The sequence below is a fragment of the Chiloscyllium plagiosum genome, unplaced genomic scaffold (genome assembly GCF_037043375.1).
Source record: "Chiloscyllium plagiosum isolate Xiang-an unplaced genomic scaffold, Cpla_swu_hap1 HiC_scaffold_2, whole genome shotgun sequence".
Lineage (NCBI taxonomy): Eukaryota > Metazoa > Chordata > Chondrichthyes > Orectolobiformes > Hemiscylliidae > Chiloscyllium > Chiloscyllium plagiosum.
In genome coordinates, this window is record NW_028270140.1 from 20,548,973 (window position 1) to 20,565,380 (window position 16,408).

General features: G+C 40.1%; 1 protein-coding gene across 3 annotated transcripts in view; it reads left to right on the top strand.

Moving 5' to 3' along the window:
* LOC122565174 (uncharacterized) overlaps positions 1-16,408 on the top strand; it is a 108,744-nt gene that overhangs the window by 64,565 nt on the left and 27,771 nt on the right. For all 3 annotated transcript variants that reach the window (XM_087995244.1, XM_087995250.1, XM_087995253.1), the window contains exon 11: positions 33-769. In XM_087995244.1, coding sequence (XP_087851370.1) covers positions 33-769 — 737 coding nt within the window. The remainder of the gene's footprint in view (positions 1-32; positions 770-16,408) is intronic.

The following is a 16,408-nucleotide window of genomic DNA, read 5'->3' on the forward strand; positions in this document are numbered from 1 at the left end:
TTGATAATTTTTCAAAAATATATTCTTCACAGGCCAGCTGTTTCTGAATTACCACAACCAAAGAAAGATAATCACACAGATACAGCATGTATCCGTGAATTTGAGTTTGAATTGGAAGAGGAGGAGAGCTTCTGCATTGAATCATGGATTACAATACCGAAAAAAGCTATAAACCAGGAGCCAGCTGAACAGGAGAAGAAGTCTGCCTTGCCTGCAAATAAAACAAAAAAGAAACAGAAATTGCAGAAGACCGAACTGAAAAGAAAAATAGCCATTCAATTGAAAAAGAAAAATGTTGAAAAACAATTTAAAGATGAAAATAAACAATCAAAAAATCAAAATCAACCAAAAGGATCTGGAAAAAGAGCTACACGTCAATTAAGAAATAATAAAACTGTTTTTAATTCAGAGAGAGAGAAACAAGAAATAGAAAATGTATCCTTATCACACACTGAACCCTTGTCATCTCCCAAACTAAAAAAACAAAGGAAAAAACAGGGGGGATCAAGAAAAAAATCTGTCGGCAAGTCTGACCGAGTTGAATTGCAAGAGGAATTACAAGATTTGTATGCTAAGGATAATGAAAACAGAAATGATAAAGCCCTTTTCACCGAGCGAGATATGACTCCTGAGAAACTTGTGGAGTCTGGGAACACAGTAAATTTGCCTGGGTTCCATAACGAAAAAAAATCAGAGCCAACTTTAATTGCGAACCGGCAAATTCAAAGCCGAAAGAAAACGAAGAGAAGACAGGGACGAAAACAAGCAGGTAATTTTTTTTCGTTTTTCTGTTTGTCTTTCCCGTAATGATATGGATCACCTATTAATTTGTATAAATAAAACTTAATGAATGTTATGATCTAATAGTTAACTGTTGAGATTTCAGTTACCAGAGATAATATCAGTAGGTTTCCTGTTAGGTACGTGAATTGCTTGTAGGTAGCAATTAAATGGCTATTCAGAATTTGAAATAGTTAGCAAGCATTAAGTGCAGTATAAGAAAGAGACTAATTGTGTCTCCTACATTTCAGACCATAGTCAAATTGTGCTTCTTCGTGTGGGTAGTGCTGGAATTATGTGCAACTCTTGTGGAGATACAATTAGTTTGTGAAAAAAAATGGTTGGAAGCGTTGTTGCTAAAATCTATAATTGGAGAATGGATCTTGCATGTGCATGTTTTTGGGAAGAATTTGTATATTCAAGATATGTTTGAATCAAGATAAGCCCTTCCTAGCCCAATAAATGTATACTGTATGTCTATTCCATATATTCGGGTGTTGTTTTCGTTAAAGATGCAAATTATTTTTGCAATGTTTAGCTCGTGAAGGACAGCCAATTGGGTTTCTGTGGAAGGAGATATAACATTTGGTATATTTTTTTTGCTCCATTTCAGCACAGTTGGTCTACTTAATCTCAAATTGTTATTTTACCTCTATACACTTTCTTTTACTATTCATTCATGGGACCTGAATATTGCTGGTAAGCCCAAAATTTATTGCAATTAAAAGGTAGTGCAGAATCACCTTTTTGAACTTCTGCAATCCTGTCCTTAAGGTGAAACACACCCACAGCCTTTTAGGGAGGGAGTTCCAGGACTTTGACAGATTAGATTCGATTACAGTGTGGAAACAGGCCCTTCGGCCCGACAAGTCCACACCGACCCGCCGAAGCGAAACCCACCCATACCCCTACATTTACCCCTTACCTAACACTATGGGCAATTTAGTATGGCCAATTCACCTGACCCTGCACATCTTTGGACTGTGGGAGGAAACCGGAGCACCCGGAGGAAACCCACGCAGACACGGGGAGAACATGCAAACTCCACACAGTCAGTTGCCTGAGGCGGGAATTGAACCCGGGTATCTGGCGCTGTGAGGCAGCAGTGCTAACCACTGTGCCACCGTGCCGCCCACTATTGATAAAACAATGGTGATATATTGCCAAGATATTTGCAGATACTGATGTTAAAATGAAACTGCTGCCTTTGTCTTTTTTTATGTAATTTGAAAAAGGGTGGCAAATAACTGCAGTGCATCTTCTAAATGGTACACAATAGATATACAGCATGTCATTAGTGGATAGATGAATGCTAAAGGCGGTGAATAGGTGTCAAATAACTGTCCTGCCTTGTCTTGAATGGTGTTGAGCTTCATTCCCACTATTAACCTTTATGGCGGGAGAGTCATTGAAGCAGCTGAAGGTGTCTGGGCACAGGATGCTAACCAGAAGTACTCCTGCAGTGATTACTTAGGGCTGAGATGGTTTGCCTCCAGTCGTCGCACCCACTTTCCTTTGTTCCAGATTTGATTCCAACCATTGGAGAGCTTTTCCGCCTGATTCCCACTGCTAATTGCCAAAGTTGATCAAATGTTGTCTGCTGTCAAGGGCCATCACTCTTAGAGTCATACAGTATGGAAACAGACCCTTCAGTCCAACTAGTCCACACACACCATGTTCCCAAACTAAACTAGTCCCACTTGTCTGTGTTTGGCCCATGTCCTTCCAAGCATTACCTCTTCATGTACTCATCCACATGTCTTTTAAATTTTATGATTGTACCTGCATCCACCATTTCCTCTGATAGTTCATTCCACATGAAACCCTCTTTGTCTCAAAAAATTGCCCTTCATTTCTCTTTTAAATCTTTTTCCTCTCACCTTAAAAACATGCCCTGAGTTTTGAAATCCCCCACTCTAGGGAAAAGACCTTGCCATTCATCTTATCTATGCCCCTCATGATTTTATAAACCGCTACACTGTCAACCCTCAACCTCCTACACTCCAGTGAAAAAAAAGTACCAGCCTATTCAGCCTATTTTTATAATTCAAACCCTCCATCCCCAGCAACATCCTGGTAAATCTTTTCTGAACCCTTTCCAGTTTAGTGATATCCTTCGTATAACTGGACAATCAGAACTGCAGAGGAGGCCTCACCAATATCCTATACAACCTCAATTCCAACACACACACGTCTGAGCAATGAAGGCAAGCATGCTAAGACAATGCACATCTTTTCCACCTCAACCACTGCTGTTATTGGAACAATATCGCTGGTACATTGTTTGGATTGCAACCAAGCCAGTTTTGTTACACAATCATGCCTGTATTAAAACTTTGAATGTCCATTGGAAATTTTGACAGTGCTACTGCAAATCTTCTTTGAGGGAACACTACTACAGTCAAGTAAATGGGTAAGTATAGGCTGAAGAGAAGCTGGAGTGATTTTTAAAACAAGAGCCAAAATTTGAAGTTCAAATGATCAAAATAAAATTCCAGAAGAAACTTTGCAGCTAGATTTTGAAGGTTGAAGATAAAAATGCTGTCATTCACTGCCTCAATGTTAACAATAATTGGCATGCTGGCTCAGTGGTTAGTATTGCTGTCTTACAGTGCTAGGATCCTGGGTTTGATTCCAGCCTCAGGAAGTTGTCTGTGTGAAGTTTGCACATTCTCCCTGTGACTGTGTGTCTCTGGGTGCCTGGTTTCTCCCCTCGGTTCAAAGATGTGCAGGTTAGGTGAATTGGCCATGCTAAATTGCCCATTGTGTTCAGGGATGTGTCGATTAGGTGCATTAGACAGGGGAAGTATAGATAATAGGGATAGGCGAATAAGCCTGGTTGGGATACTCTTCGGAGGGTCGGAGTGGACTTGTTGGGCCAAATGGCCTGTTTCTACACTGTAGGGATTATTTGAATAATTTCTAATCTGGTGTAACTACATCCTGCAATACTAAGAATTACTAAGTGCATGATCCGGGGCAAAAAGTAAAAGGTGCTTTATTTGGAGAAGTTTGAGATAAAGCCAGGATTCCCATATGCCTTAAAAACTGCTTTCTCAACCTGTTTTGCCACCTTAATTGATTTTTGGAAACATAGCCCCTCTGCTTGTGCAGCCTTTGCACTGTACCCAATATTCCTGACCATGTGGGAAATTGCCCAAGGCATGTCCTAGTACACAACAAGCAGGACCAATTCAACCCAGCCAAATACCACCCCATCAATCTACTCTCAGTCATCAATAAAACAATGGTGTCATCAACAGTGCCATCATGTACCAGGTCAATAGCAATAACCTTCTTCTGGACCTTAGTTTAGGTTGCGCCAAGGCCACTCAGCTCTTGATCTCAATTACAGCTTTGTTCCAAACATGGAATGCCAGAAATGAGGTGAGAATGACTACCCTTGACATCAAGGTCGCATTTGATTGATTGGGGCATCAAGGAATTTTAGCAAAATCAGATTCAGTGGGAATTCGGGGAAAATCTCCACTGGTGGGGTCAAACCTGGCCAAAAGAAAGATGATTATGGAGATACAGAGATTAGTCATCTCAATTTATCCCTGCAGGAGTTTCTGAGGGTAATATACTTGGCCCAACCATATTCAGCAGCTTCATCAATGACCTTCCTTCTATCATAAGGTCAGAAGGTGGGGATGTTTGCTGATGATTGCACAATGTTCAGATACTGAAGTTGTCCATGGTCAAATGCAGCAAGATCTGAGTAATATCCAGGCTTGGGCCTAAATGTGGCAAGTAATATTCGTATCACACAAGTACCGAGCAATGACCATCTTCAACAAGAGAGAATCTAACTAACACTCTTTGACATTCAATATCACCAACATCAAAGGATTCCCTGTGATCAACATCCTGAGTGTTCTTGTTGATCAGAAACTGAATTGGACTAGCCAAAATATATATGTGGTGGCTACAAAAGCAGGTCAGAGGGTAGGAATCTTGCAGCAAGTAACTATCCTCCTGACTTTCCAAAGCCTCCTGCCTCCCATTTACAAGGTACACATCAGGACTGTGATGAATGCTCCCCTCTTGGCTGTACAAAGGCATCTGCTTAATTCAAACCACATCAGTAAACATTTACTATCTCTGCCACCACCACTCGGTAGTGGCAGTGTGTACGAGATGCACTGCAGAAACTCACAAGGCTCCTGAAAGAACACTTTCCAAATTTATGAACTACCGTCTAGAAGGACAAGGCCAGCAGATATATGGGAGCACCACCACCTACCAATTCCCCTACAAGTAACTCACCATGGCGATTTAGAACTAAATTCCAATTCAGAGAGTCTCACAGCATAGAAAATGATTCCCTTTGGACCACAGTGTCAACGCCAACCAACAAACTGCACTAATCCCATTTCCTTCAATGTCAATAGGTCATAATCTTTGAATTCCCTTCCTAATGTCAATCTGCCTACTGGAAATAGACTTCAGTGATTTAAGATGACAATTCACAGCCATCTCCTTAAAAGCAACTAAGCATTGGTAATGAGTGCTCGCCCAGCCTGTATGTCCACATCCTGTGAGTGAAGTTTTGAAAAATTCACTCTTCCTCATTCTTCTATTGGAAACTTATCACTTCAAATATCTGTATATTAAATTTAACCTACATTTCCACTCATTCCATCTGCCAGTATCCTCATTACAGTTCAAACTTCCATGTGTTGTGTTATCTGCATATTTTGAAATTGTGACCTGGGCACCCAAATCAAGGTTGTTAATATAGATAGGGAATGAAGTTATCCTCACACAATTTTCATCACTTTATTTCCTGTTACTCAGCCAAAATTATACTGGCGCTGTCTCTTTTGGTCTATGGGCCTCACCACTGCTGACAAGCATGCTACATGCCTTGTATCAGAATCCTTTTTAAATCACATTTATACCATTTCAACATGATTACCATCATCAACCTTCTTTGGTGTCTCATTTAGAGTCTTGATTATATTAGCTAAACATGATTTTGGCTTTCCTTAATTATTACACAGTTTTGCAAGTGACTGTTAACTATGCCCCATATTATTGTCTCTAAAAGTTTTCAATACCATCAAGGATAAAATGCCTGGCCTCTGGTTGCTGGATTTATTCCTGTATCATTTTTTGAATAAGGCTATAATATTCTCAATTCTTTAGCTCTCTGGTACCATCCATGTATCATAGAATCATAGATTCCCTACAGCATGGAAACAGGCTGTTTGTCCCATCGGATCCACACTGACCCTCCAAAGAGTATCCCTCCTATACTCTTCCTATCCACGTAACCCCACACTCCCCATAACAAATCCACTTAGCCTGCACATCCTTGGGCACTGGGCAATTTAGCATAGCCAGTCCACCTAATCAGCATGTCATTGGACTGTGCAAAGTAATGTGGAGGAAACCTATGCAAACACGTGGAGAATTACAGAATCATAGAATCCCTCCAGTGTGGAAACAGGCCATTCGGCCCAACAAGTCCAACACTGACCCTTCGAAGAACATCCCACTCTGACCCATTCCCCTACATTTCCCCTGACTAATGCACCTAACCTACACATCCCTGAACACTATGGGCAATTTTGCATAGCCAATTCACCCTAACCTGCACATCTTCGGACTATGGGAGGAAAGCGGAGCACCTGGAGAAAACCCAGGCAGACACTGGGAGAATGTGCAAACTCTGCACTGACCGTCGCCCGAAGCTGGGATCGAAAGTGGATCCCTGGCGCTGTGAAGCAGTAGAGCTAACCACTGAGCCACCATACTGCCCCTAAGATATGTATCTCAGGGGTTTTGGAAGTTTCTGGCTGAGAACTCCATAATTTTCTCCCCTTTTAATATTTCCTTTACAAATTTTAACACACAGAGTGCCTCAACCTTTCACTGATTTTGACAGCACCTCCATTCTTGGTAAAGGCAGATGTAAAGTACTAATTCAGTGCCTTAGCCTCCATGTGTAAATTCTCTTTATGGCCCAGTTGTGGCCCTGCTCCTCCTTTTACTTCTAGTTGAAGACTTCTACTTTTCCTTTTAGGAGTTTCATACTCTGCCTTTTGCTTTCATTTTGTTTTAACTAACTATCTGAACTTTGTGTTGTGCCTGGTTCTTATTTGCTTCTTCAATCTGACATCCTTGATATGTATCATTTTCTACTACTTCATACACTTTCATCATTCAGAGAGCTATGTTTTTTTTTATCCTGTTGTGGAATGTGGGTGTCACTGGGAAGACATAGTGATATCGTGATAATGTCACTAGGCTAGTAATCCAAATATTCAGGCTGATGCTCTGGGTACATGGATTCAAATGCTATGGTAATTGATGAAATTTAAGCAAGTGTTCATTATGGTATCCATGGTAAATATCAACAACTGTTTGAACAATCCTGTTTGGTTCCCTAATGTCCTTGCTTGGGAGAAATCTTTTCTGGGTTGGCCGATATGTGACTTCAAGTCCATAGCAATGTTATTCGCTCTTAATGTCTTCTGAAATGGGTGGCCCTCAGTTTCAGGGCAATTAAGCATGACACACTTTTCCTCCTCTGTTTCTCATGTCATTACTCACCCAATCTACAAAGGGATATTTCGAATTCCTGATGATAATTACGCTATTGTTTTTGTAGTTTTTCAGATTAGTTCTTTTATATCTTTCCCATTGTTTATGACCTTTTTGAATACACTTGGCACTGCCATAGTACTTCTATTGTTTCTTAGCTAAAATCAGATAGTTCTGGAGAAATTAAAGAACAGAATCTATAATATTCTCCTTGGACAAGCTGTCAGCCTTTTTCTTTACTTTCTATCTTGCCTGAATTAGGATTATTTCATATCCAGCCCTGCACTTTTTTGAGCCAAATGTCTGTAATTGCCACACACAGATGTTGCCAAACCTGCTGAGTTTCTCTAGCATTCTGTTTGTTTACAGCCGCAGTATTTTGCTTTTATTTCAGAATTCAATAATCTATTTAAATATATTGAATGGTATGGGTTTAATTGGCAGGCAAAACAAATTGTAGGATATGCAACTATTGTCATTTTTGCCTAGTTGTAGCACTTTTGCGTCTTATTCCAGAGGATTGTACATTTGAGTGGAGCTAGTTTAATTCTGCATTGCAATATTACCAGAGGTCCAGGTTTTCAAACCGAAGTTAAGATCTGACTAGTATCTGATGCATATATTAAATACCCCAAACTTTGAAGAAATGGGATTTTACATGCTGACAAATATTAGTTTCTCACGAGTTGCTGCCAGATAAATGAACTGAATATTTCCTGTTTCTATGATAACTGCTATCATTGTCTCAATATCATCTACTTCAGACTTACTAATTAGGTGAATTGATGTTAGAGTAAGTGATCGCCCTGAAGATTGGGATAAAATCAGAATTTAGCAGATTGGAATCACAGGACTAAAACAACCACAAAGGCTAAGAAAATTAACCTTGAGGGTGAATTGGCAAGGAATATAAAAACTGACAATAAGAACTCTTTAAAATATATACAGGTCGTTCTGCTATGACACGTATTTCGTCAATGTGAATTCGCTATAATGCATTGACGAATAGGGGATGCTGTTTCTAAAGCGTGAATTCTCAAAACATGTCTATAGTGTGACAGCATCACCAATACTTCAAGTGTTATTTTATTGCGTGATTCTTGTATAGTGGGAGGTTGCAGAGAAGCATGACTATCGCGCTATAGAAGAAATGAGTGTAAAACGAAGAGAGGGGTCAAAGTGAACAGAGCTCTTGGAAAATGAATCTGGAATGACAATTATGGGGAACAAGGAAATGGCAGAGGAGTAAAGCATATCTTTCATTTTTTCGGTGGAAGATACTTCAAACATTCCATTAATACTAAAGTATATGGGGGAGGAGTTATACCATCTCCATCACTCAAGAAGTAGTATTAGATAAACTAATGGGGCTAAAGGGAGATAAGTTCTTATGCACTGACTTCTTGGATCCTAGGATCCTAAAGGAAGTAGCTTCAGATCGTGGATGCATTGCTTGTAATTTTCCAATAATTCTGGGATTATGGTGAAGTAACAGGATTGGACTGCTAATGTAACACCCCTATTCCAAAAAGGTGACAAAAAGTGGGCAGCTGTAGTCCGACTAGCCTGGCATCTATTGGAAAAGTATTGGATTCAGTTATTAAAGAAGAAATAAGCATTTTGGAAAATCATAACTCAGTCAAGCAGATTCAGCATGGCTTTGTGAGAGGGAACGCATGTCTGACTATCTTATTAGAGTTTTCTTGAAGTCTCAACTGGAGTGGATTGAGTGGAATCAGTAGATGCGTTGGTATTTGGACTTCCAGAAGGCATTCGACAAGGTACCTCACAAAAGGTCAAATTCTAAGTTAAGAGCTCACAGTGTTGGAGGCAGTATATTGGCAGGGATAGAGAATTGACTAATGGGCAGTAAACAATGAGTGAGGATAAGAGTTTCTTTTTCAGGCTGGTGACCCCCCCCCCCCCCCCCCCCCCCGTGGTCAACAGGGATCCACAATTGTTTAAAGTATATACATTAGTAATTTGGAAGAAGGAAGTGAATGTACTGTAGCCAAATTTGCAGATGACATGAAAAGGTGGAAAGGCGTGTTGTGAGAAGAATGCAAACAGTTTAGAGAAGTATTGATAATTGGGCAATAAATTGGCAGATGGAGTATAGTATGGGAAAAAGTGAATTTGTTCACTTTGGAAAGTAAGACAAGAGAACAGAATATAATTTAAATGGAGGTAAACTAATACTAGGAGTTCTTGGGCATAAAGCACAGAAAGCTAGCAGACAGGTGCAGCTGGTAATCAGAGAGACTAATGGAATGTTAGCCTTTATTTCATGGGAGAGGTCTTGCTGGAACTGTACAAGGTGCTGGTGAAGAGAAGGTTCAGTAGACAAATGCTGGTGTTGATGGATTGTCTTAAGGACAAAGGCTAAACAGGTGAGACACTATTCATTTGAGTTTAGAAGAGTGAGAGGTGATCTCATTGAAACACATAGGATTTCTGAAGGAGTTTGACAGTCAATGGTGAGAGGATGTTTCCCCTCATGAGGGAGTCTTAAGACCAGAGAGCATGGTTTCAGAATTAAGGGGAGCCAGATTAAGATTGAGATGAGGAAAATTTTCTTCTGAGGGTTGAGACTCTTTGAAACTTCCTTCCAGAGAGCTGTGGGGGCAGAGTCCTCGTGGGGTTTAGTTATGGATTTATGAGTTAAGCATTGGGTCTGTTAAATGCTTAGGAGTTAGACTATTAAATACGGTGTCTAACGTTTTCTGAGTACTTTCTAATTTCGTTCGTTTCCCCCCCCCCCCCCCCAAAAAAAAAACAAGTCTCCAGAATCTTTGAGGATTCTAGGCGTAAAGACATTGCCCAGTGAAAAATTGTGATATTTCCTTTGGAATAGGCTACGATAGTAATTACACATTGTAGGGTGCGCATGCACAGCTGCAATCTACGCTGGAATAACGGCTGTTCGATTAGCGAAAATAACCAGGACTATAATTTTACAAACCCCTAGGTGACCATGCCCAAAACAATGATCAGGGATTTACTGAAGTTGAAAATTTCACAATAAACAGTAGAAATTGGAAATTCTTCTTTCCTTCGGAAAAATAAACTATGCAAATAGATAACTTCAAAGTGATGTGCAAAGGCATTTTGGTAATTCTAAAGTATTTGCGAGGAGAAAGACATTTCTACCTTGACACTGCATATTAATAATCATAAAAATGCATTGCATGTCTGTTTATCCAAATAACAGTTTTAAGTGAATGAAAACGTTACCAAGTCGCAATAAATGTTCCAGAAAAAAGCCCTGTTTCTATTGCAAATTTATTTCAAAAGTATCAATCCGCAACCCATGTGATGAAAAGTACACGTGCCAGTAAACAGTACATGGGCGGGCTGTCAATCAGAGTGAACATTCTTTGCAGTTTGGGATTGCAATTGTTAGGTTTTTTTTAAAAGAGAAAGTTTCTCTCTCTGCAGTAACTAGCCCATTTCAATGTCTGGTAAGTGCAAGCCTATGTAAGCCAAGTTGCGGCTAGTTTCTTTTCAAACGACCTCCTGACGTGTATGAGCACACGTCCGAGACCGTTATTTCAGGTGAATGGAATATATGACACTTATGGGACCAAGATATATGCCGCACCAGAAACTGCAGAAGGTCACTTACCAAGCCATTGGCGATCAGTCTGGCTTCTGCAAGGTCGGCCTTTCTCTGTTTCAAATATGCTTCATGGGGTCAGACATGCAGCATTTTGTCGAATTGGTAATGGACCGTTAACTTTTTTTTCCTCGTGGCTTGTAGCTTCTTTCTCTTTTCTGCATTCTCAACAGGCATTATGCAAGTAAAATGTGATCGTGAAACTGTAACGGTGAGACCAGCTTTTTAAGATCCTTCATATATTTATGATGATTCTTAGCAATCCTTTGGAGGAGGGAGTGTGTTTTGTCGGCGTTTGCTAATTAGAAATGTATTTAAACATCGTAAACCACAAGGTGCATGGCAGATTGCAAGTGTATGCCTCAGTTGGTGCTGGTTTTCCCGCTCGCCGTGCAATAGCAAGTAGGATAGTAGGATTTTGTTTTAAAAATTAATAATCAAACTTTGAAGTGTGATTTAGTTTGCAACAAAGTCATAGGATTTTGGTTAATAGTAGCATTTTTATTTTGATTTTACTTTTTAAAAATCACCCTATTGAGAGATGTTATTACCACCTTTGGAGCAGATGGGACAAAAAAGGCAACCAACAGCATTTATCCAGTCAGTACAATGAAGGCCACGTGTTCGGGTTAGTTTTTTTAATGCTGGCCATCGAATGCCGTCAACTTTCTAGTTTAGTGTGTTTTATTAATTTTCTGTTGCATGGTATGTTTGCAACATGTACACGGAAATGCCGCAGATCCTCGCACAACTATCTGGAATAAACAGTGTAATGATGACCTTGAATCCATTGGTTCGCTAATGTCCTCGAGGGAAAGAAACTGCTATTCTAACTGGTCTGGCCAACATGTGACTCCAGACCCACAGCAATGTGGTTGACTCTAAACTGCATCTGGGCAATTAGGGATGGGCAATAAATGCTGCCTAGCCAGCGACACCTTCTTTCCTTAAAAGTTGTTAAAAATTCAGTTGGAATGATCAGAGTACTATATATTTTGTGGCATGGTGATAGTATACCTGCCTCTGAGTCACAAAGGTCAGGTTCAAACATTTGCACCAGAGACACAAGTTAGGTTGTATAAAGAGACCTTTGAGCGCAGATTCATAGTCCCTTGAAAATTGAGTCCCAGGTAAATAGGGATATTGTAGAAAGCAGTTGGTATGCTTGCCTTTATTGGTCTGTGCATTGAGTAGTCATGTTGTGGCAGTACAGAACATTGCTTTGGCCACTTTTGGAATGCTGCTTTCAGTTCTGGTCTCCTTCCTATTTGAAGAATGTTGTGAAACTTGAAAGTGTTCAGAAAAGATGAGCAAGGATGTTGCCAGGCTTGGAGGATTTGAGCTATAGGGAGAGGCTGAGTAAGCTGGGGATATTTTCCTTGGTGTGTTGGAAGCGGAGGGGTGATCTGATTAAGGTTTATAAAATCATCAGGTGCATAGTTAGGGTGAATAGCCAAGGTCTTGTCTCTGGGGTGGGGGAGTCCAAAACTAGAGGGCGTAGAATTAAAGTGAGAGGGGCAAGATTTAAAAGGGACCTAAGGAGCAGCTTTTTCATTTAGAGCATGATGCGCGTATAGAATTGAGCTATCAGGGGAAGTGGTGGAGACTGATATAAGTACAACATTTACAAGGTATCTGGATGGGTAACTGAATAGGAAGGGTTTAGATGGATTTGGGTCAAATGTTGGTAAATGGGACTGGATTAATTTAGCATATCTGGTTGGCATGGATGAATTGGATCGGAGGGTCTTCTTCCATGCTGTACAGCTCTATGACTCTATAGCTTGGACTTGTGAATGGACAATCATGTTAGAAAGGCGAAAGTGAGTACTGCAGATGCTGGAGATGAGAGTCAAGAGTGTGGTACTGGAAAAGCACAGCAGGTCAGGCAGCATCCGAGGAGCAGGAAAATTATGTTCGAAACCCTGTTGGAGTTTTTTTTCATGGCTGTTACTGACAGAATTGGTCTGTCAACATAATATGCCTGGTTTTCTAGAAAACTTTTGTCCCTCTCAGGAACTTGTGCCCTATTCAGTAAAATTAAAGCACATGGGTTAGGAGGTAATGTACTAGAATAGATTTAAGATTAACCACAGACTGTTCGTGGAATAAAAAGCCCTTTCTTGCATTGGTAAACCTGTGACTAGTGAGTTACAGAAAATGCCCGCCTTCCAAATGCCCACAAGACATATCAATGATTTGGATTTGGGGATCATATGTAAGCTCGGACGACACAAAGGTAGATGGGGATATGAGCTGTGTTTAAAATGTAAAGTAACTTCAAGATGATTTAGCGATTTCCTGAATGGACAGATACAGTATGAAGTGGAAAAATGTGGGGCATCTGGATGTCCTCAACAATAAATCACTGAAGATAATATATAGACGCAGCAAGCAGTGAGAAATGTTTGTGGAATGACAGCCATTACTGCAAGAGAATTGAGGTACAGGAGTAGCAAAGTCATGCTTCAATTATATAGAATCTTGGATTGGACCACATTAGAAGCACTGTGTTCATTTGTTTGGTTCCCTTAACCTTGCCACAGAGAGTGTCCAGTGAAGGTTCACCAGCCTAATTACTGAGATGATGATATAGAGCAAAGAAGAGCGATTGGGGAAATAGGGGCTGTATTCTCGCAAGATTCAAAGAATGAGCGGTGATCTGATTGAGTTCTGCAAAACATTTACAGGGATATAAAGGGTAAATGCAGGTAGTCTAAACCACCAGACGCAATAAGGCAAAGGATTGTTTATTCAGAATGTTGTGCATCTTTGGAATCCTCTCCTCAAGTAGAAGCTCAGTCAATCAGCATGTTTAACATACAGGACAGATTTCATAATATGGCTCTTGAAAGGATATGGCAATAATGTGGAGAAAAAGACATGGAAGTGTATGATTGGCTATGGTGGGCTAACTTAGGAGGCTGAATGGCCTGCTCCTACTCTTGTGCTGCTAAGCAGTTCCTACCATGAACTTCCCAGGATTGCCGTTGACCAGAAGCCAAGCTGAGCCAGCCATATAAATACAGCCTTCAAGAACAGATCAAATTGGGAATTCTTGACAATAACAGACTATTTTTCGGCCTCCTCTCTTTGTTCCTTACGAGTTTCCAACATCTGACTAAAATTTCTTTATATAGAAATCATCAAATTGTGCAAACAAGCCATTTGGCCCAATAAGTCCGCTCTGACACTCCGCAGAGTAACCAACCCAGACCCCTTCCTCTTATTCTACATTTACCCCTAACTAATGCACCTAACCTACACATCGCTGTGACATTATGTGCAATTTAGCATGGCCAATTCACCTAACCTGCACATCTTTGGACTGCAGGAGGAAACCAGTCTGGAACTGAACCCAGGTCCCTGGTGCGGTGAGGCAGCAGTGCTAACCATTGAGTTACTGTGCTGCACTAAATTTTAACAGTATTTCAGCTAATACCCCTGTGACATTTCCAATTTCAGATTTCATTGTTGCAAGATCTTGTTGAGCTTGGCCCGCCATAGCTGATCATACACTTCAATGGTTTTTTTCCCTTCACTGTTGCCGCATCCTTTTAAGATTACTATTGTGAAATCTGTCAATCTGTATATTAAACATGCTGAATGACCAAGCGTCTACTTGGGGAGAGGATTTCAAAGATGCACAACATAACTTAAATTTATCTGCTCTTATTTTAAGATGACAATTTCAAATAGTCTGCTGTTATATCCTCCACTTCCAAAAAAAACACTGAACAAAATTCAAAGCCATCTTCAAATTCCATGCAGTGAACTTCACAAAAAAAATTGTTTTATGTCCAGAACCACTATGTACTCATTTCTTTAAAAAGATAGATACAGCCCTCTTAAATTTAGTGGATTCAAACTCTGGATGATTGATGGCAATTGTTAAAATCCCAGCTGATTTTATTACTGAACAAGCCACATCCCAGACTGAAGCGTGCTTGATGGTCTTGTTTTTAACTTAATGAACTAGTTTTGCACTGAAACACAAGCACACAATGCTGCCTATCTGGTTTTAATGATAAAGCAGAGGTTTATTCTGCGAAAAGCAAAAAAGCTAGTTATAATAACACAATGTGAAAGATTTCTCAACATCCAGTAAAATGCAATAGCTTCTATCCCAGCAGCATCATGTTAACAGTGCTCAAAACAGCAGAGAAAGTGTACTTCTCTCTCTCATGTATAAGTTTAATTTAACTGTTTGTTTCTATTCTGAGTCTTAAGAATTTGATCATCTCTCCCTTGATTAGTTTTACAATTCTGTTTAGACTTTCTCAGCTTAAAATACCCCTCCAGGATTTTGGCTAAGCACACCTGGATTGGAACTTACAAACTAAAACACTTACACTGAGATAAACTGTTTTCTAACGTCCCTGAACTAACTACTTTTTCCTAGGAGCGACTGTTCGTATGTATAACTTCAACTAGGAGTTTTTTAAAACTGAAACAAAACGGTTTCCAGGCTATTATGTTTTCCCTAAGCAAAGATAAATCAGTTTCTGAATCTTTTAACTGAAAACATGCTCATACTGTTCAATGTTTCATCTGTCCACTCATAAATGTAGACAAGTTTAATTACTGCTCCAGGCAGTCCACACTCTAACTGGTTTAAAAAAAACGGATTTAGAAATATTGACAAATTTATTGTTAAACTTTGTCATAGACACAGACCAAAACCCACATGGCACTAATTTGAGCTCCAAACTCTTAAAATCAATTATCTTCATATATATATGTAGATCACCCATCTTGTATAGCACTGTTGACACCACTAGATGAAGGAACTGAGGACATTGTTGTTAAGTTTGCAGATGACGCAAAGATAATTGGAAGGACAGGTAATGGAGAAGCTGCTGAAGGATTTGGGCAGGCTTGGAGAGTGGGCAAAGAAGTGGCTGGTGGAATATGATGTGGCAAAGAGTGACATTCTACCACTTTGTTAGGAAGAATAGAGGCATAGACTATCTCCTAAACAGAGAAAGTCTCCAAAAAAAAGCTTGGTTGGGGGTGGGGGGCACAATGGCTCATTGATTAGCATTGCAATCTCACAGCTCCAGTTTCCTTCCACAGTCTGAAGATGTGCAAGCTGTGTGGATTGGCAATGTTAAATTGCCCATAGTGCCCAGAGATGGGCAGACTAAGTGGATTCATCATGGGAAATGGGTAGGGATTGGGTCTGGTGGTATGCTCTTTGGAGGGTTGGTATGGTCTCAATGGGGCCTACTTCCACACTGTAGGAATTCTATGATTCTAAACCTGAAGCACAAAGGGACTTGGGAGTCCTAGTTCAGGATTCTTTTAAGGATAACAAGGCAAATGCAATGTAAAGATTCATTTTGAGAGGACGAGAATAGAAGAGCAGAAAAGTACTGCTGAAGCTGTACAAGACTGGTTAGACCACCTTTGGAATATTGTGAGCGGTTTTGGTCCCCATATCTAAGCAAGGATGTGCTG